General features: G+C 31.2%; 1 protein-coding gene across 1 annotated transcript in view; it reads right to left on the reverse strand.

The window, feature by feature from the left end:
- The window catches only part of spir (spire type actin nucleation factor), a 176912-nt gene that overhangs the window by 33833 nt on the left and 115657 nt on the right, over positions 1-27422 (reverse strand). Inside the window, exons 7-9 of the mRNA XM_065499694.1 lie at positions 17014-17144; positions 16833-16944; positions 16642-16774 (exon numbers count right to left, since the gene is read on the reverse strand). Of these exons, the coding sequence (XP_065355766.1) occupies positions 16642-16774; positions 16833-16944; positions 17014-17144 (376 nt within the window). The remainder of the gene's footprint in view (positions 1-16641; positions 16775-16832; positions 16945-17013; positions 17145-27422) is intronic.

The raw sequence follows: 27422 nt of genomic DNA on the forward strand, positions 1-27422 counted from the left end.
TGACAGGAGAGTTTCTGATCTACATATGTGCATTTATCTATGGTCAGAGCTTCGAATTAATCAATTCAAATTAAGCGTTTTGAAAGTTTACATCTGAATTTCATTTGAGGGGTAGGTGTTTGTTAAAATTTCCCAACTCTGACACATTCTTATTATACCCTACACCACCATAGTGGGGAGGGTATAATGCGTTTGTGCAGATGTTTGTAACGCCCAAAAATATTAGTCTAACACCTTAAAGTATACCGATCGACTTAGAATCACTTTCTGAGTCGATTAAACGATGTCCGTCCGTCAGTCCGTCTGGTCGGCTGGCTGGCTGGCTGTCCATGTATACCTTGTGCGCAGAAATTTGGTACATATTATTTTTTCGGCTCAGGGACCAAGCCTATTGAAACTGGTTGAAATCGGTCCACTATTTCACCTAGCCCCCATACAAATGTCCTCCCGAAATTGGACTTTATCCGTCATAAATGTTTAATTTATATATGTATCTCCACAAATTCCGCTCCAAATAAGTTTTATATACACAAAATTCATGTCACCAAATTTTGTTACGATCGGTCCATAATTAGTCATATCTCCGCTTCCGAAAATCACTTTAACGTGCATAAATCGCTTAAAAATGTTGGTACACACACAAAATTCAACATACTTAACTTTTATATAGACATAAATCACACGACTTAATTCATGGTGATCGGTCCATAATTGCTCATAGCCCCCATATAAGGCCCACTTCCGAAAATAACTCAAAAATATGAATTATTGAAATTTTAAAAGAAAAATGTTAGGGTATTATATGGTCGGGCTTGACCGTCCATACTTTCTTACTTGTTTTTAATCTTCATAAGAAACAATGTGATCCTTACATTTTAGGTATAAAATGTGTTCAGCTAATTTATGTAAAATGTTACGGAGAACATTTTTGTAGAATATGTTAACCCTCTAAATCCTCAAGGCATGGGTCTTTTTTGTCTTTCTTTTAAAGAAGAGCAAAAAACCCCATTAAAACAGGGTCTTCAGGGTTAATCTGGATCTGGCAACGCCATGACTAGCGAGTGAACAAAAAATTAAGCTGTGCAAAAAAATTATAATTTTCTTGAAAATAACTTTGTGAAAAGATTAAAATAAACTAAAAAAGTTGTAAAAAGTAAATCTAAACGGAATATTAAAAAAAAACACATATTTGAATATTAAAAACACTACATTAATAAAAATTTTTCTTAAGTGCGGTTAACCTCATCAAGCATGGCTTTGACATGTATAATTTGTTCTGCTAATTGCAAAAAAAATGATTCAATTATATGTGCAGTTTGTAATGAACATCAACATATTGAGTGCGCTATAAAACAGATGCCACATTTGAATCAGTCCACTAAGGATAATATTGCAAAAGTTAAGCCAGGTTATTCATTTGGCTGCAAAAAATGTTATTGTTCTACCTCTTTAAATCCCATGGCAAACAAAATTGAGGCTGTTGAAAAGCAGTTGTTGGATCTTACAAACATCATAAAAGATAGTGTTACGTCACAGCTAACAGACATTAAGGAGGATTTAGCTAAATCATTTAATAACAACAAACAATTTGAAGCCGAAACTAACAAAAAGATTCAGGATCTAGAATTTGAGAACATAAATCTTCGGAAACAATTAAATCGTTCCGACATTATAGTTAATGGTCTTCCATCATACCTTAATACAGAAGATCTTTACTCTACGGCTTTATCTATCGGAAAAGCATGTGATGTAGTCATTAGTGAAAACGACATTAATTTTTGTGCTTGGATAAGGAAAAAGTCTGCTGTTTTAATCAAGTTTAATAATACTTTAAAAAGGGACTTCTTAATGAAGAACTATAGAGCTAAATATAATTTAAAACTTAATGATGTCATACAAACCGATATTGAAAAGAGGATCTATTTGAACAATCACCTTATTCCCGTGGAAGCAAAGTTACATTATATGTGCCGCATCAAGATAAAGTCCGGCGAGATAAAAAGCTACCGCATATTAATGTTTAACCATCCAATAAAGGTGAAGGTGATGTATACAAATAAAGATGAAGCCACATTTACTGCTGAAGATTTCATGAGCCGTGAACCAAATATTCCAAATATGGATTCAGCTTCTGGTAATAATTTTATCAATCGCCATAACCAACATCAAAATGAGATAGAATCCACTTCTGTTAACGATGCTACTAACAATACTGAATCAACTAATTAAAATATGGAATCCACATCTCTTGATGACGCTATTAATTCTACGTAAAAACTGCACTATTTAAATTTATTCTGTACACTTTTCCATCAGTTCTATATATATATATTTTTTTTTTTGTTATTAATATCTTTTTTTTATACTTTAATTTAAACTATTAACAATTATTTTAATTTTAATAATTTTTTTTTTTTGCTTTTTAGCATTTACTATTTCTGATATTTTTCGTATTAAATTGGTCACTGATAATTTTTGAATGATTTTTGTGTTCTTCTTTTACTTTGCTACGACTACTTACATTGATTATTACTGCTTTTACACTATTCCCTCTTTATTCGGCTATATGCTTTTGTAATATTAAATTATTTTAACCTTCGACGATATAGTTATTACCATGATACAACAATATAAGGTACACTCAGTAGAAAATAAATTCTCAATTATACAATTTTTGTAACGTCAAACAAAAGAAAATATGAAAAAATATGAAACAAAATCTAAATCAAAGTTTGACGTTATAGGGCTAAATATTGAAAACTCTCCCTAGTGATTCTACCTTCTACAATTATTATATCATGGTTATTACCTTTTTTTAAATAGAAATAATTTAAAATTAGTAACTGTGAGTTACTAGTATTATTGTAGTAATACATTTGCTATCACTTGGACACAAGTTGAAATTTAATATACTTTTACTGGACATCCGTTAGTCCACAAATTCTATATTTACGGTTTCCCATAATGATTTAAATAACTTTATGATAAAGATTTCTTAGGATACACATTTCTTGCCGTATAAATGAGGGAAAAGTGTTTTCACATTTCTTGTTCGCAATTCTATAATATTAATTACTTATTGCATTATATATTATTCTGCGGAGGAAAGAGACGTTAGTAAAAATCACTTATACTGGCTGAATTAATTCATATCTCTTCATTATGCTTTGCTATATAACACTTCTGGTAAAAATTGTAAAATAAGAGAAAAATCAAAAACGATCGCGAAAACAAATAAGTTTAATAACAAAATCCAAATTTTTATTGTCATTGTTTTGAAAGATATATGTAAAAAAAAAAAAAAAATATGAATTGTATAGAATGTTTTCCCAAAAATGAAAACAATAAATTATTTTACTATTTTTTACTGGGAATGTTCAGCAAAGACAAGAGAAAGAGAAAAATATTTTCTCTTAAAATACCAGATTTTATTACTGTTTTTATTTTTTGCTTCAAAAAGCAAACTAATAAGAACAAGTAATACTGGAAAGAGTATTGGGCCAACGAACGCTCTTAATATTTATTTTCTCGAGTAATTGATGCTTAAGATATATCATAATTTCTTTTTTTTTATATGTACTCAAGCAAGTAATTATCAATATACAGTAATAGTACGGAAAAATAAGTAAATATATTATTTTAAAATGATTTCATGAATTTGTATATATATATTTACTTTTTTTTTAATTATTAAAATATTTTGTATTACAAATATTATAAAATTATTATTATTATTTTCTTATTTTTTTTAATCTTTTGACTTCTAATTGGAAAATAGCACAGTTATTATTGTAAACATTTTATTTATATGTTAATATTACATTTTTTAATTGGGGTTAAATTCTTTTTTGCACAGATATTGAAGTTAGATAAATATGAATATGATTGATAACTTAGGTCCTTTGTTGAGTAACAGCTCTTTCTTAAACGCTTCTCTTAATACCAATAATTTTAACGTTTGCCACTTCAACGCGCAGAGCATGGTTCCAAGGAACAACTCGTCAAAATTTGATGAAATAAAGCATATTTTTGATAATTGTAAATATGATGTAATTGGCATTTCAGAGACCTGGCTAAAAGATTATGTTTCGCATAGATGCGTGGCGATAAATGGCTTTCAACTTTTGAGGAATGACAGATGTTGGATGCGGGGTGGTGGAGTATGTTTATACATTTCCAACAGATTTAAAGTACGGGTGGTGAATGATTACATGGATGAGGGTAATATTGAGACATTATTCGTTGAGGTAGACTTAAATGGTATTGATAAACTCTTGGTTGGAGTTATTTATTTGCCTCACGGTAATTTTGCTGATTGTGAGGATCTTATAATTGACTTATCGAGCAGATATGATAATTCTATCTTCATGGGTGATTTTAACACAGACTTATACTCTAAAGCGAGTACTGTGAGAGGTTTTTGCTCCCGATCAAATCTTTCAGTTGTTCACAACAGTATACCTACTCACATTAGCGAGTTTCATAATTGTTCAACCTTAATTGACTATTTCTTTGTTTCAGATATTAATTTCGTTAGTGGAAAGAGTCAGTATCAATTTCCTGCTTTAAATTCTGGTCACGCTGTTATTTCAATAACATGCAATCTTAGGAATGAAGGTCAACCAGAGGAATACTGGTATAGGGATTATCGAAATATTGATATAGATAGATGTATAGATCAACTCAATGAATTAAGTTTCTCTGATTTTTATAGTACTACATGTGTAGAAAAACAGTCAGATATTTTTAGCCGTATTATTAAACAGGCTTTGGAAATAAGTGTACCACTTAGACAATATTTTCCTGCCAAATCTGAGAAATGGTTGGAATCCAGGGAACTAAAAATAGCTAAGGTGAACAGAGATTTAGCTTGGCGAGCATACTGCGAGTTTAATTCTGTATCTAACCGCCAAATTTATTGCAGATATCGCAATAAAGTGAAATCGGTAATTAGGCGATTAAGAAGATTGAATAGTATTCGATTCTTTGGTGACTGTACTCAGTCCCAATTATGGACGAAATTAAGATCAAATGGCGTTGTTGGTAATGATAACATTGGTAGTTCTATTGATATTGAGGAGTTTAATGAGCATTCATTGCTTCCACCAATTGATCGGTGTGACGGAAGCCTTTTTTCATTTCATTGCAATGGGGGCTTCACATTTAGGAATATAGACTCATCGGAGGTATTTGATGCGATGACAAGCATTAAGACGAATTCTGTTGGACCTGATGGTATTCCTTTAAAATTTCTTAAAATTATATACCCTGTTATTTCATCACATCTTACTTTTCTATTAAATTCTATAATAACAACCTCTATATTTCCAAAGTCGTGGAAAATCGGTCGCGTTGTACCAATACCAAAAATAAAATTACCACGTTCACATTCGGACTATCGCCCAGTAAGTATATTAAATGCCTGTTCTAAAGTGTTAGAAATCTTGTTAAGAAAACAAATGATGAGTCATATTAGTTCCAAGAACATGATAAACCCATATCAATCTGGTTTCAGGAGTGGTTATAACACTACGGGGTTAGTATTAGATATCACTGAGAATATAAGGAAGAATATGGATATGTCTTTGAATTCATTGTTGATCGTGCTGGATTTTAGCAAGGCGTTTGACTCAATATGTCATCGTGTTCTATGCCGCAAACTTCAAAGTGATTTTGGTTTTGATTCCTCCTCTTCCCGTTTAATTTGGTCTTTTCTTACAGGAAGATTTCAATATGTTGAATCCGCTGGCATGAGATCGTCTATAAAAGAAATTTTTAGGGGGGTACCACAAGGATCTATTTTAGGACCTCTTTTATTTACAATGTACTTGAATGATATATATAATATGATAAGGTTTTGCAAGTGTTATACATATGCGGATGATGTTCAATTATTGGCAAATGATTCTGGTTTTGGTCTGAATTTCCTTGAATCGAATGTCAATGATGATCTAAAACGTATTATAGAGTGGTCTGAAACTAATTATTTACATTTAAATTCTTCCAAGACAAAAGCCATGTATTTTTCGCATGATACAGTTCTACCACGTGTATATTTAAGGGACGAGAGCGTTGGCTTTGTATCTCATTACAAGATTTTGGGTATTTATGTGGACACTAAATTGGACTTTATTTTTCACATTAATTTTATAATATCAAGAGTTTCTTTTATTTTAAGGAAACTTTATTGCATCGGGATATACCTTCCTATGACTGTTAGAAAGAGAGTGGCATTATCCTTATGTCTTCCATTATTTCTTTATGGCCTTGAGATATTTTCAGGGATATCTCAACAGAATTTAGCTAAACTGAAAATATGTTTCAATCGAGTTATTAGGTATATTTGCAATCTTAAGTTTAGAGAACATGTTTCTGGACATATTTTCAGTATAATGGGCTCAGATTTTGAAAGTTTTATTAAATTACGATTGATAATGCAATTTTATAAAATTGTTAAGTATTGTAAACCTCCATATCTGCATGAGAAATTCAACTTTGGCAGATCTTCTAGGACGAACACACTTATATTCCCAAATCACTCATCTCTGTATATGACTAGATCTTTTCTGGTCCGAGTTACAAGGTTATGGAACAACTGTATTCCCAATGAAGAGCGACATTTTAACAAATCTATTAGAGAGTTCAAGAATATTTCAAAGAAATACATTTAAGTCCTATATTTGCTGTTACTAACAAAACAAAGATCTAAGCGTTTATCATTAATATTCAATTTTTTTTTTTTAACTTCGATATTTTGTGCAAAATTGGGGTGGGTTTTTTATAATTTTTTCATAAATTTTTTTTATATATAAAATTTAATTAAAATTAGATTTATCTTATTTATAAGGATACTAAAATTATATTTAAATTTGTTAATATGAATTTGTTTAATATATAGTCATATTTATCTCCTAGATGTATTGGCCTTAAAGGCTTGTAATCTATTGAATTATTAAATAAATAAATAAAAAATAAAAAAATAAAAAATGTTCCGCAAAAATATTATCCTTAACATTTTACTATAAGTCCCTGAATACACCAAAACTGAAAATTCAACCAGAAAGTCAAAAATAAGACACAACAAAAGAGATCTTAGGGTTAATTTCGAATTTATTAAGAATTTTATTTAAAGTACCCCAAAAATTTAGCATGAAAAAAAAATTGTTCAATTTTAACTAAAAATCTATAATATCTCTATTATTTTACCTTCGATAGCAAATTTGGATAGGAAGTATTCATGTAGTAATTCATAATGAAATTAATTCATCCTTTGAATGGTTAAATATTGTTGTTAATTCAAATTTAATCAAAAATTAAATATTTTTTTTCTTTGTTAAATGTGTTTTCGTTTTGTTTTAAATCATTTACAAAAAGAATTGAATCTAATTTTCTGAATCCTATTTGTAATAGATTTAATTTGAAGAAATATTGAAATATTTAATAAATTATATAAAGCTATGGATTTGAAACAGAGCTACGAATTAATTAATTAATTCAATCTTAATTTGGATTAAAGAATATCAGCCATTAATTTCATAAATCCATTCCCAAAATCTAATTGTTTAGCTTCAATCAAAGGCTTTTATTTAATTAGTATTAATTTTTCGTTGAATAAATTCATAATGGAATTAATTCAATCTTTGAATGATTTAATTTTTGTTTATTCAAATCTAATCAAAATTGAATTAAAATATTTTTTCTTCATTTAATTTGCATTTGTTTTGTTTCATTTAAAAAAGTGTATTGAAGAACGTAATAGAATTAAATTGAAGATAAACAAGTAAGAGAGCAATATTCGGCTGAGCCGAATCTTATATATCCTTCACCAAAGTATACATCAAAATAAAAATTTTAAATGTTTTTAGGTAAACAAAATTTATTTTTATTTCATTTTTTGTAAAAAAAAAAATTTTATTCGAATTATTTTTTTAAATTTAATTTTTTAGTTTTTTTCAATATTTTTTTTTTAATATTTAGCGAAAAAAAAACTTTTGGTGAAAAAAAAAATTCGGGTTAAAAAATATTTCTTCCGATTTCGACCCATTGTAGGTCCAACTTACTAAGGTCTTATATACGTCGTTGCAAAGGTCTTTGAAATTTCTATCATTAGATATCCATATTGTCTATATTAATGACTTAGTAAGGAGTGAGATCGAAAAATTCTTAACATACATATATGTTTATAAAAAAGAAACCACTAAACTTACAGCTTTAATTTTTTTTTTATTTGATTGAAATTATTATTACAATTTACAAAAAAAATTATTTTTATAGTTTTAATCACTAGTGATGAAATTTTGAACCTTTTTCGGAAACCCTTCCCTTAACGTTTTTATAGTGCTTTCTGTCACTTTGCTCGAACATGTAGTCCATCTCCGTTTAAAATCTACCACACTTTTGGACACCTTTTTTGTACTCTTCAATTCTCTTTTAACAAGAGCCCAATATCTCTCCACTGGCCTTAGCTCCGGGCAGTTTGGAGGATTTGCCTCTCTTGGTACAAATACCACATTATTGTTCTTGTACCACTCAAGGGCTTGTTTGCCATAGTGACAGGATGCCAAGTCAGGCCAAAAATAAGTGGACACATTATGAAGTCTTATGAATGGAAGCAGCCTTTTTTGTAAACATTCCTTGATGTAAATTTCGGTATTTATAGAGCCCGTTGTAACAAATGAGTGGCTTCTTTTGCCGCAACTGCATATTGCTTGCCATACCAAGAACTTTCTGGGAAATTTTGTCTGCTTTTGGGTCCTAAACTTTTCTTCAACATTCCCTCGAGCATCAGCAACATAAAATTTTTGACCTGGAAGTTGCGAAAAATCTGCCAGAACATACGTTTCGTCATCCATTATGCAGCAAGAATATTTTTTTATAAAACTTGACTTCAATTTCCGTGCTCTGTTTTTGGCCTCTAAATTTTTAGTAGCGTTCCTGTCAGGAACTTTTTGAGCCTTGTATGTTTTTAAACCTGCATTAGCTTTAACTTTTCGTACCAAATAGTCCGAGCACTGAGCTAACCGGGCTGCTTTCCTACCGGATGTGTTGGGAGCTCTTTTGAAAATGCGTTCTATTTTTTTGGCTTTAGAAACATCATGTGGACCATTCCTTCTACCTGAACCAGGTTTTCTATCAACTGACAAGTTCTCCCGGTACTGTTTAATAACATTGGAAACAGTTTGACGGCAGACCTTTGTATGCTTGGCCAACTTTTTGTAAGACCAAGTTGGGTTTTGTTGAAAATATTTAATAATTTCAGTACGCACTTTTTTCTGGTCACTCATTTTAATCAGATTAACAAAAAAATTAATATAATTGACATTACACATAATAACTGACATGTTTTTCAAAGGTAACTTGATCAAAAAAAAATTCAAATAATACTTGGGTTAAAAAATGTAATGAAAAACGTGTGTTAAGAATTTTTCGATCTCACTCCTTAAACCAGATATAGGTCAAAAATAGGACCGATTTTCTTGAATTCCGGAGATATTGATTTCCGAATCGTGTATGTAAGTTATTTGGGGGCTTCGGAAAGTTGATTTCAACAGACAGATGGATATGGCTTAATCGACTCCGCTATCTATAAGGATCCAGAATATATATACTTTATAGGGTCGGAAAATTATATTGTGGAAATTACAAACGGAATGACAAACTTATATATACCCTTCTCACGAAGGTGAAGGGTATAAAAATACTTTGATGAAGGGTCTTCAATATAATTTATTAAGCTATTTTGTACTGGATTTGAACTAAAGAAAACATAAATGTTTCAATAATGAATTAATTCTATAAAGAATGATTTTTTAAAGGAATGAATTCAATTCGTTTGAAGGAATTAAGACAACGAATTAATATATAATGAATTCATGAATGGAATGGTTATTGATCTCTTAAATATTAAATTTAATTTCGAAAATTGAAATAAGAATTAATAATTCATTGCGAGCCTTTGATATGATTGTATAAACACTTTTATGGGTGTTTGCTTCATAACAAAGCTTTCCAAAGTTCCCCGCAGGCCTAGAAAGTTGTAAATCGGCATATTTATAATTCTTTCAGCCCTTCGGCTGCACCAATAATTTTTTACATTTGTGTGTTTATAAGTAAATGATTTCAATTAAAATGTAGACTAGGGTTCCTAATTTCTCGGACTTTTTCCATTCCCGGGAAATAATAAAATTAATTGGTCATTGCAGCTCAATTTTTAATATTAAATTAATCCAAAAAACCAGTAAAGTTTTTCGAATATGCAGTAATCATAGGCATAAGTCTATGATTACTATAAGAGGCATTTGACCGGACTTGTCACACTCGTAGTTTTAATCGGTCAATATGCAGTAAATTCTTTCATCTTTTAAGGCCAAGATCGAATCAAGACAATGTCAGATACTCTGTTCTGAAGTGAAACGTATTCCAGAGAGAGAGAGAGTTCTGCATTGATCGAAACAAATAGTATTCGGATGGGGCAAGGTCTGGACTATAAGGCGGGTGAGGCAAAACATTCAAACTATTTCTTTCTAAATAATTTTTAACAAGTATTTGCAACATGATATTCAGGGAGTTTTTCGGCCAATGCTAGCTTTAAACGAATCAGTTGCTTTCTTTACAGGTTCCCTGTGATGGTCTGGTCAGATTTCAGTAGCTTATAATATATATGACCCTTTTGCTCCCACCAAATACGGAGAATTATCTTAGCGCCATAGATATTTGCCTTTGGTGTCGATTCGGCTGTTTGGCCGGGCTTCACATACGATCTCTTACGCTTCGGGTTAATGGATCCATTTTTCATCGCAAGTACTGATTCTGTGTAAAAATTAGTTTCTTTTTTATATGTCTGACAGACAAAATCGTCTTTTAAGGTGTCTCGGCTTCAATTCGTATGATACCCAATTTCCCTGCTTTTGGATGAATCCTACTGCTTCCAAACGTTTTGAAATTGCTGCTTGAGTAGCTCCCAATAAATTTGCAAGCTCTCGTTGAGTTTGACAACAATCTTCATGGAGTAATGCCTCAAATTCTTGGTCTTCAAACTTTTTTGGCTGGCCTGAGCCGCACAAACCATCTCTCGCACGTTGTAACCGATGTAATACTTTCACCATAAGCTTCTGTGAGCAATCGGTGTTCTTCAGCGGACCTGACGCTTTGTTGGTACAAAATTCCACATTTTCCAAGCAAAAAACAACATTGTTGTTTACACTACAATGTTCAATAACTAAGTGAGAATACATGACAAGTATGTAACCTTCAAAATGACATATAGGTTATTAAAAACAAAAACCACGTTTAAAAGATATGTCATCCAATAATTCCCTTAAGAACATCAAATTTCAATTTGTAGAAAAGTAAATTTTACTGTTTTAATTGAAAAACATTGTTTTAATTTTGGCAGACAGAGAAAACGAATGAATCAGTCTAAATGATTCGATTATTTCTATCGTAATGCTCGACTGACTTCAGAATGCTTTAATGAAATGGTTAAAATATTACATTCGATTTAAAAATTGAATTAAGAATTAATTCTTTCGAACCTTTGATTAAGTTCTTATTGAATTTTGTAACCACATTGAAATCAATTCCTGATCACCAGGGCAACCAAAAATATGCAAAATCATATTTTTTGCTGTGCGTCGTATAAATATATGAGTTAGTTATTTATCCGTTTCAGACAATTATAAGAATTTTGGCATCGATTTGTTAGTGCATATTTTTGCATATTTTGTTCTTTACTGCATATTTTTGCACATTTTGCGTTTTATAGCATATTTTTGCATATTTAACTCATAACTGCATATTTTTGTTGCATATTTTCTTTATTTCCAGTATTTTGTTTTCTAAATATAATTTTATTGCTTGTATTGTAATTTTTCATTTCTATATTTTACAATTTTGTTAAGGTACAATGATAATTCGCCAAGCTACTTAAAGAAAAAAATAGAGTACCCATAACCGACTTATCTTCATTAAATTTTCATTGACTTAAGGGATCTTAGTTTCCATATATTTGAATTAAATATTTTGAGTTCCAATAATAAAAATGCAAAAAGGTTTTTTTTTATTTTTAAGCAGTTTTAAAGAAAACAAATCATTTCACTATTGTAAGGCTTTTTGATAATTCTGTTTAAATTTTGGAAGTCAAATTTAGATGTTAATCTTCATATATGACAAGTGCTCCAAAATCCACTGCAAGTTTTTACCAAACAATTACAAACGCTCTCTATAGCGATTTTGAAACATAATTCAAATGATAAAGATTTTAAAGCATTATGTATAAAGCTACGTACACATGGTTGTCAGATCTTACAATATTGTCAGAAAAATTTTCAGAAAATGTCTAACAACCGTGTAAACTTACAATTTTTGTCTTACAACGTTGTCAGAAAAAGTATTGTCAGTACATTGTAGGACAATAATATTATCAGACATCTGACAATCGTGTAAACACCTTACGTTGCCATTGCCAGATCATTGTCAGAAACTTTTTATTGTCATATGTGCGAAGTTTATGCATCTGACAATGACATCATTGTCAGTGTAAAAAACACACGATCATGACCCTATACTCAGTTTGTCCATTTTGGTGACCAATTTTTGTTTTTATGGGCCAAAGATTTTGAAAATCAGTGGGCTCTCAAAAAATGGTGTCATTAATTTTTGGCCAAAAGCTAATTCAGACTTGGTAATACCGCTTAACTTTATATGGCAATAATATAGCTAAGAGTCCGCCAAACAAATTTTGTTAACATTTTTTTCCAAAAAATAGATTTTTCGTGCACTTTTTTTGAAAAAAATATAGGAAGAACAATTTTTTTTTTACTTTTTTAGAATAACTTCCAGGGACTCCTAATTTGTCACTAACAATATTGAGTAATGTTGTAGCTACGGTAAATCTGAATAACTCTTGTGAACATATCGATGCATTATGAACGTGTCTAGTCCCTCTAAATAGCACATTCGTTTTTACTATTTTTTGACTCTAAAACAAAGATTGTTTGTTGAAATAGTATGATCAAGTCCACACTTCTATATTGTGCTGTATTATTTAGTCGGCACACATTTAAAAAAAAATCGCCAAAATTGATCAAATTGTTCGGAGACCATTCGCAATAAATTATGATACAACTCCGGCTCGTCAGTTCGTAAGTGGATGAGCAATGTAGCGTAAAATCCTTCTTACTGATGGCGAAGTACCCAATCCTTTACCCAAACTTTGCGACGATTTTTTGCTATTTTGCCTTCATCCGTCATGCAATGGCTTTTTTCTGTTCCATAATAATACTTTAAATTTCCAACTTTTTAATAAATTCACACAGATGACAATTAAAATTGTTTGTAAAAAGATTTGAATTTTCTTCTGACAATGTCTAACAAGAGATCTGGTTACCTTTGCCATACAACAATCTGCCAACCGTGTGAACTGACAACTTTTGTTGGCATATACATTTATTGTTTGACAATTGTCTGACAATGAAATTGTAAGGTTTTCTTACAATCGTCTAAACTGACAATTTACCTTTTGGTAATAATATTTCATTGTCAGTACATTGCGAGCACATTGCCAGATCTGACAACATTGTAAAATCTGACAACCGTGTGTACGTAGCTTAATAGAAACATTTCGAGAAATTCTTAATATCCTCTCCCTACAATATTATGCAACTATGTAATTACTAAACAAATTTTTATTTACTTATATTATTTTTAATAAAACATTGAAATCAAACAATAGCCAACTATTTTTAAGTGCATATTTTTTATATTTCAACAGCATATTTTTCATTTTTAAGTGCATATTTTATGCGCATAAAACACTTTTTTTAGAGCATATTTTTGGTTGCCCTGCTGATCACATTAAAAATCTTATATTGCTAATGATTTTTTATTGATATTGTTCCTCTACGATGGGTAGTCATCTTGACGCGATGTAGAGGCTTAAGTGCGATGATTCGCGTTGGCCATGCTGGAGGGGACAGTTTAACTTGAGCTGCTTGAAGAGTGGCTACCCATGGAACCTAACCTAACCTATTGATATTGTTCTCGAAGCTTCGTGAATAAACGACATAGTTGAACTAAAAGTTAAAATTTTTGTTTAATCAATTACCAACTTTTGCCTTTTTTTCTGTGTATACTCAAAATTTACTCTCATGTGTAAAAACATCGCAAAAATAAAATGAATTTTCACCACTGAAATTAGCTATTTCTTAAACCCTCTACAAATTCAACATGTCACAAGAAATGCATCGAATAAGTAGTGTCTATGCTAAATATACAAAAGATGGTTGTCCAAGATAAATAAGTGGTGAATTAATAAATGGTGAAAAGGTGCATGACTAAGCTATGTTTGCGTTGTCTATGTTTTCTTAACACACCACTGGCTACATTCATGTTGCCAGATGGCTTAACTAAAATTAAATAATAGAAGAAATTCTTGTTTGTTTACTGTTATGTTTACTTCCAACCATTATGATAGCTTCATTCAATTCATAGATTCAACTGGTATTTTAATTTAAATATATCCTAAGAATATAATTATAATATTATGTCCTTAATTATTATTTCAATACAACTACTAATGCTCTTAATTTTGTCATTTGTTTAAATGAAAATTTTGTAAAGCTTTCTCAATACAGACACATTACTGACTTGTCTTCAAGATAAAATCTTAGTTTGTTTTTTTTAAATCTACATTTCAAGTGTAACTGCCATTTTATTTAGTGTGAATTTTTTTTTCTATTTTAACAATTATTTTGCACATGACATCATTTTATAAACAACATTATTTTTGTTATTGTTTTCTTTTTTTTGCATTTTAGTTCAGTTCGCGGAAGCCATTTAATAAAGTTGAACTTTGTTGTCGTAATTTTTCAAGGTGCATTGTTCAAATAACAACAGTAACAAAAACTTACAGCTCAAAAATTGCTAAGTAAAATTTAGCGTCAAACTCTATTTTAGCTGCATGAAGTTTTGTTTCAATCTTAGGTTTTTTTTTTTGCGAAGGCAACTGATGTCAATTGCCGATAAGCGACTTATTTCTCTGTTTTTTTTTTTACTTTTCAAGATGCAAGTAATTTTCACACCTTGAATAATATGCACACTGCCTGATTCGTTTGTTCGCTAAGGTGGGAGTGAAATTTCAACAGCCCAAAATAATAATAAAAAAAACTAAAACAAATGGAAGTAATTTTCCCTCCTCAAGCTTATTGTGTTCGCTGGTTGGTTATTGGAAGGTCGATATGAATTATATTTGAAATTTGCACAAAAGTAACATTTTAAATCCCAGAAAAAATTAACTTTAATGCTGTAATTGTCTAGCTTAGAGAGTTTAAAAGATCGTCTTGCAGACATTTGTGTGCAAAAACCAAGAAGCACTTGAACTCTTTAAACGTAATGACTTAAGAAATTTGGAATTATTTATAAATTACCAACAATCTTTTAAAATTAATGATATTTTTGAAATATACACATGCTGAAAATTATTCACATATTATTTTGCTTTACTATTTATAATGACTTTCATTAGCATTTCCTTTGTAGAAAATTACTTTAGAAAACTTTTCATATTTCGTGACACACTTAGCGCTGCTGCTTGTTCTGTAGCTAGTGGCAGGTGGAAGTCATTGTTTGCTTTAGCTGACCAAAGAAAACCACACAATTCTAATTTAACTTTATCAAGAATAAAGGGAAATGAAAACTTAACGACAGCTGAACAAAAAAAAAACATCATTAATATAGAGAAAACTATTTTTTCTCTAAGGTTACGGAATTATTTTGCTCTAAGACAAAAGCTAATCTGAATAGATGATGTAGAAAAGTGATGTCTGTCCAAGATCCACTCTTTTCTATAGGAAAGAGATGTCTTGTTTTCAACACAACATATTCTATAGGAAGGAGTGTCTTGTTTGTAAGACCAATTTTATTATATGGAAGAGAGATGTCTTGTTCTACAGAATGGAGATGACTTATTTTATTAAAGACACTTTTCTATAGAAAAGTTTGTCTTATTTTAAGACACTTTTCTATAGAAAAGTTTCTTATTTTAAGAAATTTTTCTATAGAAAAGTTTGTCTTATTTTAAGACATTTTTCTATTGAAAAGTTTGTCTTATTTTAAGAAATTTTTCTATAGAAAAGTTTGTTTTATTTTAAGACATTTTTCTATAGAAAAGTTTGTCTTATTTTAAGACATTTTTCTATAGAAAAGTATGTCTTATTTTAAGACATTTTTCTATAGAAAAGTTTGTCTTATTTTAAGACATTTTTCTATAGAAAAGTTTGTCTTATTTTAAGACATTTTTCTACAGAAAAGTTTGTCTTATTTTAAGACATTTTTCTATAGAAAAGTTTGTCTTATTTTAAGACATTTTTCTATAGAAAATTTTGTCTTATTTTAAGACATTTTTCTATAGAAAAGTTTGTCTTATTTTAAGACATTTTTCTATAGAAAAGTTTGTCTTATTTTAAGACATTTTTCTATAGAAAAGTTTGTCTTATTTTATTAAAGACACTTTTCTATAGAAAAGTTTGTCTTATTTTATTAAAGACACTTTTCTATAGAAAAGTTTGTCTTATTTTAACACACTTTTGTATAGAAATGGATGTTTTGTATGAAAAATGTTTACTAAAATTAAATTGAACTTACGTCGATCTTTTAGGCGGGGAAGCGTTGGCGATGGTATGTGTTTAAGAGTGCGACCTTGGCGTATTGAATCCATTAGCTGTTCTCTAGGCGAAGGAGTGCGCTTAATCGGCGGGGGAAGTTTACGTTCAGAAGCCTAAGAAAAAACACACATGAATAATTAACAAACAAATACCAAATTATCAAATACCCACCTTTTTCAAAGGAGGCCGTGACCGAATAAACTCTAATATTAAGGCATGAGCATCTTTTTTAACGCGCGGTGGAATATCACCATTAACCATCACTTTGCGTAATTGATATTTTCTTAAAAAATAAAAAAATTAACATTAAATTACCAATTTATTAAGAAATATAAATAAAAGGAATAAATACCTTGACCGTATATCCTCCATGAGTATTTCATAAGGTGTTAGTTCGTATTCTGTGGGCGCCCTTTCATAGTTGGCCTTCTTTAAACGTACACCTCGTCTCAACTCATCAATGACTTGGACCCAAAAACGTGCCTAGAATATAATGAAGACGATGTATATGATTATTAATTTAAAATATATAATGCAACCATACTAGTTATGACATTCAAATGAAGGCATTATCATAATAATTCTAGGGAGTAACTATTCATATTTATGTAAAAAAGTATGTGTAAAAATATAAAGAAAAGCATGCAGCAAAATAGGTTTAATAGTTGTTTTATTAACCTACTTGCACAGTTCTCCATATTTCCAGCTCTTCCTAGGGTAGGAGGTTTTAAGGTTTAGGTACGTTAAGAAAATAAAAATTTAATATTAAATATAAAAGGTTTTTTAGTTGAAAAATTCTGTTGTTGGAATATAAGTATGTTTAAAATGAAAGAGATTTAAACAAAAGGCCTAAAGTTCTATAGAAAATTATGTTTTCTGTGAAGACACTTTTCTATAGAAAAATATGTCTTTATTGAAGACACTTTTCTATAGAAAAGTATATCTTTATTGAAGACACTTTTCTATACAAAATTATGTCTTTATTGAAGACAATTTTCTATAGAAAAGTTTGTCTTGTTTGAAGACACTTTTCTATAGAAAATTATGTCTTTATTGAAGACACTTTTCTATAGAAAATTATGTCTTTATTGAAGTCACTTTTTTATAGAAAATTATGTCTTTATTGAAGACACTTTTCTATAGAAAATGATGTCTTTATTGAAGACACTTTTCTATAGAAAATAATGTCTTAATTGAAGACACTTTTCTATAGAAAATAATGTCTTTATTGAAGTCACTTTTTTATAGAAAATTATGTCTTTATTGAAGTCACTTTTCTATAGAAAATTATGTCTTTATTGAAGACACTTTTCTATAGAAAATTATGTCTTTATTGAAGTCACTTTTTTATAGAAAATTATGTCTTTATTGAAGACACTTTTCTATAGAAAATTATGTCTTTATTGAAGACACTTATCTATAGAAAATTATGTCTTTATTGAAGACACTTTTCTATAGAAAATTATGTCTTTATTGAAGACATTTTTCTATAGAAAATTATGTCTTTATTGAAGACACTTTTCTATAGAAAAATATGTCTTTATTGAAGACACTTTTCTATAGAAAAAGATGTCTTTATTGAAGACACTTTTCTATAGAAAATGATGTCTTTATTGAAGACACTTTTCTATAGAAAAATATGTCTCTATTGAAGACAATGGAAACAATAGAAAAATATGTCTTAAAAAATATAAAATTTAAACAACTTCTATAGTTATTTTTTCCGGTGTAAACATGTTCTTCGAAAACCCCACAAAGAAGAAAATCTTTATGTGACAAATAAAAAAATGTAATGTTTACAAAGTAAATCTCCGCACTGTGATAATGTTAAATTAACTATTTAAAATTATGTCTGATTTAAAAGTCCTTATTTGTCTTTGTGTAGGTTTGTGGGTACACATCAAACGTTTTGCCACAACAACAATAACAACAACAACAAACCTGTTGCCATTGTTTTTAGATATTCCGTCACTTTTCTAGCCAACTTATGGCGTTTTCTGCTGTTTATTTTAAGCGGATACACACAATAATCATCATCATCAACTCCATCAACATCATGATGATAATGATGATGTAGATCACCACCATATCACATCACTATCCACAAACCAAAAAATAGTGATCGTAACAAACTGTTTGTTGCACATCAGTTCTGGTTTGTTGATCGTATTTTTTTTTTGTTTGTTTCGATGTTGCCGTTTATTGTTATTGTTACTGTTTGTTGTTGTTGTTACAATTCGCATTTTGAATTAAATTGCTGCTGAAATGTTGAACTTAAGGCGTTGCCAACATGTACAACAATCAAATAACAATAGCAACAACAAAAACAGCAACAACCATCTACATACAACATGTAGCCAGCCAAATAGACAGACAGACGGATAGTTGCATGGACGGACAACATTAGAAGAGCGTGTGTGTTGATGCGTTTAACGCTTTTGTTGCAAAAGATTTAACGGCAAATTGTTTGTAGTTGTTTTGTATCGCCGTCTATAAACGGTTGCTGTTGCATTATATTATGGGGCAGAACTTTAAAGGAATTAACAGACGAATGGAAAGACTAAAATTGTTTGGTAACTAATATCAAAAATTAAATAATTATTATTCTAAAACATATTCTTCCTGATCTGTCTTTTCCAACGATCTTCTAGCATTTCGATTATCCTTGGATTTCTTTTCAAAATTCCTAAATTTCCCGAGACAAAATGGCTTCTAATCGAACAAAGGGGAACCCACAAAACCAATATTTCAACGCTCTTAATTCGAGGAAGTTATAGGAAATGCTAACCACTCTATAAATCATCTAAAGGCTTAGCTCTTTATCGAAGTCTTCGGTTGGGTCCTTGAAATGTATCACAATGACAATTGCATTAATTGGAGACTATTTGGTTCCCTTAAAGATCTGTGATATCTCGATGAATGATAATTTAAGTTGTTCTAATGAACATTCAATAAATACGATCGAAATAGGGTAACAAGTGTAATGACATTGACGTCTCCACAGTTCGGATAGGAATTATGGGATTGAACTGAAATATATCTGTTCACCTCAGTGAACAATTACCCTTTCTAACCCGTATAATCAATATCCAATATGATAGTCACGAACCCACAGACCAAAAGGCGGAACGGCATGAGACATGTGAATCGTTTAATGAATTGAAAATTTGAAGGATTATCGAATAAATAATAATTTATTAACGAATAATTTTCACTTAAACTTAAATACAATGTTTTAACTTTGGAGAATGTTGAAGTCGGTATTGTGTCCGAATCAGTGGTTCCTTCCAATAAGGTCCTATTTATTCTCGTCTCCACAACTCTTAAGGAAATTAAAGAACACCGACGTAATCAATCAGACACTGTCCTAACACTATTGGACATCTCCTTGATTTATTTACCCATGATCAAGAGTCGGCGGTAAGTGGTCTACAGGCACCAAATCATGTTAAACAATTTATTGGTGTTAGTCGGAGTTTCCAACTGTTGAAGTTGAAATTTACAAGATAATACTTGAGACCTGTCATTTTCCCACATGTACTTCAGCTCCGAAATCCATATTTTTCTTATAGATATTGACTTGACTATGTTCTTATTCTTAGGAACAACGACTGAGAAGTCTTAACAAAAAACTGACGGACTGAGTAAAGTACAATAACCGGTAGGAACTTGTACATCTAATGGAAAATGTATTGAGAGCCTGTAGGGTTTGATTAAACCAGTTTTCGCTGTTACAAACAGGAAGCAAAACTTATACCTTCTACACTGATACTGATTGGAAAATAAATCTTAATAAATATAGAACTTCAGTATACACTGACGTTTCAAAGACAGCAACGTGCACTGGCTCGTGAATTTTCATTGATGAACTTGGCCTCAAGGGTTCATTCAGGCTGCCCGATACCAGCACAGTCTTTCAGGTAGAGATCTAGCCATTGGCACAGCCGCGAGAAGAATCCAAAGACAGAAAAGTTCACTGGCTCGTGAATTTTCTATAATGAAATTGGCCTCTTGGTTTCTCCCAGGCTGCCCGATACCTGCACAGTCTTCCAGGCTGATTTCTATGCCATCGTCACAGAAGAATCAGAGAATTAAACCTCGAAACGTCGACCATAAATATCTACGTGGAGAGCCTTGTATCAATCCGAGACTAAAAGGAAAATGAATCTTAATAAATATAACACTTCAGTATACACTGACGGATCAAAGACAGAAACGGTCACTGAATTTTCTCTGATGAACTTGGCTTCTTGGTTTCTCTTAGGCTGCCCGATACCTTCACAGTCTTCCAGGCAGAGATCTATGCCATTATCAAAGTCATGAGAAGAATTCGAGAATTAAACCTCGAAACGTCGACCATTAATATCAATCAAGGCTCTCAACTCCAATATAATAAGCTCGATTGCATTTATTCACTGGCCCATCTTAGACAGCAACTTGTGGAGTTAATATCGTTTCCAGAACATAATGACATCCCAGGAAATAAAATCGGTGTGCAACGATATGGTCGATATTGGACGATCATCATCACAGCCGCGAGAAGAATCCGAGAAACTTCGATCATAAATATCTACGTGGACAGCCTTGCATCAATCAAGGCTCTGAACTCCAACGTATTAGCTCGATATTTCTTTTCGATTGCATGTCTTCACTGGCCCATCCTTTTTTTTAAAACAAACACAAACTGCGAAGCTTTTTGCTTGTCTGCAGTTACACCCAGAGTCTCTGGCGATAATCGAACCCGCAACCCTCAGATTAATTGTTCAGCACACTATCGACTGCTCTATCGGGGCACCCATCTTAGTCAATAACTTGTCGAGTTAATATGGTTTCTATAACATAATAAAATCGTTGATCGGTGCGCAACGAACTTGTCGACCTTGGACGTAATTATGACCCAAATGGACATACATATTCTCCTGTTTGCGGTATCGTATTTGATAGAGGAATGGGAGTTGGAAGTGACGGAACTCAAGTGGTCCTCGATTACCAATTGAAGATTGAATATCTATGCTTAGAACTTATAAATTTTAATTCTAATCGGCGTAAAACTTGGAATGCAAATAAAGAAGAAGGAAAAGTCTATTGGAGTCAAATCACACGATCTTGGTGGTTAGTTCACATCACCTCCACGTGAGATGACCATGCCCTCAAATAGCTCGTTGCACGCATTATATGAAAAAAACGTACAAACTTGTCAAATGGGGCAAGGTTTGTGGAACTTCTGAGGAGTAAATAAAGGCTTTTTATATAAGTATTTGATATTGTTGAAAACCTTAGGACCTTTAGATTTACATTTTAGTAAAATTAAATAATTTTATAAAATTTTGGGACTTCATTTACCTTAAAAACTAAACAAATTTTCATATGGTGATTTTCCACGTATAAAAATATAAAATTTGAATTAATGTAAAATTTTAACAATAAAGATATCATAACAAAATTTGGAACCAATATAGACTCAAATATCCTTAAATCAATGGCATTCGAATTTTTGAAATTTTTTATTTTCAAATACCGAAATTCCTAAAACGGGGAAAATGTGTTTCAAAAACTGAGTTTTTTTAGAAAAGTGCCTACTGTGACGTTATTTACCGTGTGATAGTAAAAATACTTAGTAGGTATTGAAGAAACATATGGGGTTATACAAATATGGAGCTTTTTCGTGGATCGGTACTTGTCCTTTTTAGAATTTTTTACTCAAACCAAAATTTTGTTTTTAAAATTGGCCAAGTTTGAATAGGACTGGGGGGTGTTATGTCCGCTTAAGTGAGCCAAATTTTTCTTTACACGATTTTGCATTAAGTTATCTTTTCGGATCATATAAAAATTCTATATAGTCCCGAAGAAATTTTTTTTCTACAAAAGAAAAAAATATATGGGCTTTTTTGGGAAAAAACGTAAAAAATACGGCCCTTTTTACAAGTTCCAACTTTGGATGCGTATAACTTTTTATAGGGAAGAGATAACTGTTAGCAAGTTGTCTTTATTTTATGTAGAATTTTATCGCCAATATAGCTGATATTTTAAAAATAAATTTCGACCCTCCGTAGGCCCGCCATATCTAAAAAACCATAAAAAGATCGAGCAAAATTAAAAATAAATAAATCAATAAACCTGAATAAGTGTATTTTTTGTAGATCTTCTCAATGACTATTTATATTAAAAATTTCAGCTCATTCGGATCATAAATGGATTTTTGACGATTTTTATAAAAAAATTTTGACCCGAGGTGACCAACTTTGAGGGGCTACGTACTTGCACACATTAACGCTAGGAAGCTGAACAAACAGTGACTTTTTCAGGATGCATTGAACGCTCTTGGATCTCATGTGGATTGGTATCCTCTCAAATTAGACAATTTTGACGTACACATTCATCCAGAAATGGGCCACACCTATACGCTATATCCAACCATGGGGATTTGGTAAAAAGAACTGAATAAATGACAGCCAACTTGACAGATGTAGCTTCAACAATGTGGCCACTATCAACTGTCAAAAAAGATCCATTCTATTTAAAATCTCTCACACATGACTTTACTCCTTTAATGTCCATTTTTATTATAATTTTGAATTGTTTTATATTATAGCAATGATTTTGTTTTTGTGATTTTCCATTTTCATATTTTATTTTATTATTAATGTATGTCATGTGTGTCTGTCTAGTATGCAAGAGTGAGTGTAGTATATTAAAAGGCTTGATTCGGGGAAGGAAAAATTTTACACTTGAAAACGCTTGTCTGTCCGTCTGTCTGTCGGTTTGTCAGAGATTGTGTTTTATTTAATGATTTGGTTGGTGCTTTTACCCATTATGCGGAAGCTGTATGGGGAATTGTGCAGCAGCAGCAGCCAGTACTGCCACTTTTTATTGCAAATAAATTGGACATTATTGGAAAGTTAAAGAAACTATAAATAATAAATTAAAAACTGAAAAAACATACATAAATATATTAAATTATACTACTATTAACCGTATGAATATTTGCATTTACAGACATTTAACAAAGTCTTTGTTTACTTTATGCTACATTTAATTTTATAGACAATTTTGTTTATTTAGTTTTTTTGCCAATTGTTTCAAAAAACAGGGCTTAAGGTCTGCAGAGAATGTGTTTAATTTTTGGGTTTAAAAATCATCACAATGGAAACATTACATCACATCCTGAGATTTCTGAATGTTTCGCAGAAAAAATCATTTAAAATGAATTTGAATTTTAACACATGAGTGTGTTGTGTGTTCGAGTATGTTTCGAAGCCAGTTAATGTGTAAAGTTTTATTTGCATTTATATGTACAATTGTTTAGGAATCTTTTTTTTCTTCTTCTTTCATTCAGTTTACCAAACACCAGCTTCCTGATTATTGCAACGCTGAGGCTGCTGCAGCTTCATTTGCCCTTTTTTGCGTGCACGAATCATTAAAAAGCAACAAAAAAAAAAGAAAAACAGAAATTTACAATTGGCTAGAGATAAACCCACTTGCCTTTTGTAACATTGTAGTTTAATAGTTATTTTTTGGAATCACGTAAAGTTTCATCACTGTTTTTTGTTTTTTGAAGTTGGAAGTCACACATGGTTGGCTTTAGTTGCCACTGAAAAAAATGACGATTGCGAAATACAGGATTCATAATAAAATAAATTATGAGATTTAATATAAGAAAAAAAAGCATTAATATAATGCAACTTGCTAGTAATCTTGCCTTGAAGCAATAAACTGTCTTGAAAAAAAAGTCCCATTTTAAAAAATGTTGCAATTCTGTGAGAAAAATCTTATGTTTTAATCAAAATTACTATGACACGTTTTAGTCTTAAACAAAATTATGAAAATAAAGACAAACATTTTGCGTCATTTAATGAGTTTTATGATTTCTCGCAATTAAATGTAGAATTTCAAATATGTAATGTGACATTTTAACTGTCACATTGCTTATATAAGAATCTGGCAACTTTCTTACTTATCCTTCAGTCTGGTAACAACATTTGATTATTTGAAATTTAAAAATAATCGTAAATTAAGTTTGACAAAATGCTAGACGAAATTGTTAACTAATAAAACATTTTATTTTGAAAACTGTAACAAACGAATATTAACTTAAACAGTTGTTCAAAGTATGAAAAGACACCCAGAATATGTTCCCGAGTAGGAACGGTATCTAATCCAACCTTATCCGATAACAATTTCTGAAAGTCTTTACGATCATTGGGTTAAAATAATAAATCATTATAATAAATCATGATCGTAAAGACTTTCAGAAATTGTTATAGGATAAGGTTGGATTAGATACCGTTCCTACTCGGGAACATAGGCTGACTTCATAAACGAATTTTGCAAAGCAACACTGCAATGCATAGTATTCATAAACGCAATAGATTTTGTTTTGGCAATGTCGCAAATTCATTATTGTATGGCAATGCTTGTCCATGCGCAGCATCTGTCAAATTTGTGAACTGTTTTTATTTATGATTTTTTACAAAACATTTATTCGTTCATGAATGTCACAAAGTATTGCTTTGCCTTGTAATTGCTTTGCATTACTGCGTTTATGAAGTCGGCCATATTCTCCGTGTCTTTTGGAATGAAACACAAGTTTTTGGATAAAAAATTATTTTAATTTTCAGCAATGGCTTAATATAAAAAGGTCCTAACTCGTGTTTTTTTGGTAAGTCCAGATTTTCTTTTATTTCGATAAATGGTCCGATCATATATTTAGCCAAAAAATCTCTACTTAAAAAACACAACTTAGTGCCTTTTTATATTAAACCATAGATAATCTGCCTTTGAGCTCTATGCACTTTGTCAAACGTTTCTCCCATTTGTTTATCCCTTCCAAGAAATAAGATTTTCGAGGTCATCAAAATAGTTATTTTTTGTGAGATGATGTCATCGTTGGAGTCAAATCTCTTTCCACCGAGACATTTTTTCAGGTTTGAGAACAAGAAAAAGTCACACGGGGCTAAATAGGGCGGAAGAGGGAGTATTCCATATCTAATTCATACTCTTACCCGATTGTGAGCAAAAGCGGCAGCCATCTTGCCGAAAGCTTGCTCATACCCAAGTGATCATTGAAAATTGAAACCACTGATCCATGTTAGATGCCATCGTGATTCTTTTCAATTGTTTCTAGTGTAGCGCCATCAATTGGGCGTCCAGAACGTTCGGCTTGTTCCGAGCTTGTCTTGCAGATGGTGCAGAGTGCTTGAGTTTCCATAGTATTTATCAAGTTTAGTCTTCATTTAAATGATGTTTTTTCCCCGGAAAATAATGCTTAATGAACAGACGAAAATATTTTTTTTTTTATACCCTTCATTGTCATTCCGTTTGAAATTTCTACATTTTTCATTTCCGACCCTATAAAGTATATATATTCTGGATCCTTATAGATAGCGGAGTCGATTAAGCCATGTCCGTCTGTCTGTCTGTTGAAATCAATTTTCTGAAGACCGCAGATATCTTCGGGATCCAAATCTTCAATAATTCTGTCAGACATGCTTTCGAGAATTTTTCTATTTAAAATCATCAAAATCGGTCCACAAATGGCTGAGATATGAGGAAAAAACCAAGACAACCTCTATTTTTGACCTATATCTGGATTACTAAGACATTAATATAGACAATATGGATATCTAATGATAGATATTTCAAAGACATTTGCAACGACGCACAGTGGTATGAGAATAAAAAAAGAGGGAAATAAATCTGTAACTTCTAAACCCTTACGCCGATTTGAATGAAATTTGACATGCGCAAATAGGAAGTGTAGTCGAGTTTAAGTTTTGAATTTGGACCTCATGACCCCACCAGGAGCGGGACCAGGGGCTCCCAAATTAGGACACCTCGGGTATGTTCAATTTTTAAAATGATCCTATTTCTTCGTTTGTGTTCCGATTTTAAAAAAACCTCATCATAGCTATCAGTTATCTCTTATAGCTTAGGAGATATTCGCATTTTAAAATTTAATTTTCAACATTTTTACCCACCCAGTTTTTTTGGTGACCGCGGTTCTCGATTATGTAATTCACTATATATCAGTGTTTTCAGGCAGATATCCCGGCAAGTAAGGAACTTCAGATAGTCTGGAATCGAATCACTTTGGCGATGAGTTGGCGAATAAGAGATGGGTCAACATAGGACATATTTGCCCCTATCGCGAATCAAAATTTTTCGTTCATCAACTTGGTTCACATGAAAAATTTACCCAACAAGGGACATTTTTAGATGGAATAGAAATTTGTAAACAATAAACATCTGTTACTAACCAAATCAACTATTGTGAATGAAAAGTTCATGGGAATATCACGATAGCAATTTTCCCTTCGAGGGAAGTGGATATTTCATGAGAACATAAATTTCACATGTTTTGCCGATAGGGGTGACTAGCTCATTAATTTCGATTGCTAGGATTCAAACTCCGCACTGGTGTCTGTGATAACTGGATAATGGATGGAGCTGTGGAATGATCTTCAAGGGATCGACAGTCTTCAATAAACTGTCTGAACAATCACCAAATATGATAACGAGCTCAGTTTAGTTTTATGGCTTGAACAGTGTCCCGTGGAGTTGAGAATGAGGAGGAAAGAATTGACGGTCTAATGAATGATCTTAATGAGATCGATAGTCTTCAATGGACTGTCTAACTTGTTTTTATACTACACTTAACCCTCTAATGCTTAACCATTTCGAGTTTCTGTAAAATATTGAAAAGTAAAGGGTCTTCCAATAGGAACTTCCTAACTTTGACAGTTGATAGCGGCCATATTGTTG

This window comes from Calliphora vicina, chromosome 2, assembly GCF_958450345.1.
Source record: "Calliphora vicina chromosome 2, idCalVici1.1, whole genome shotgun sequence".
Classification (NCBI taxonomy): domain Eukaryota; kingdom Metazoa; phylum Arthropoda; class Insecta; order Diptera; family Calliphoridae; genus Calliphora; species Calliphora vicina.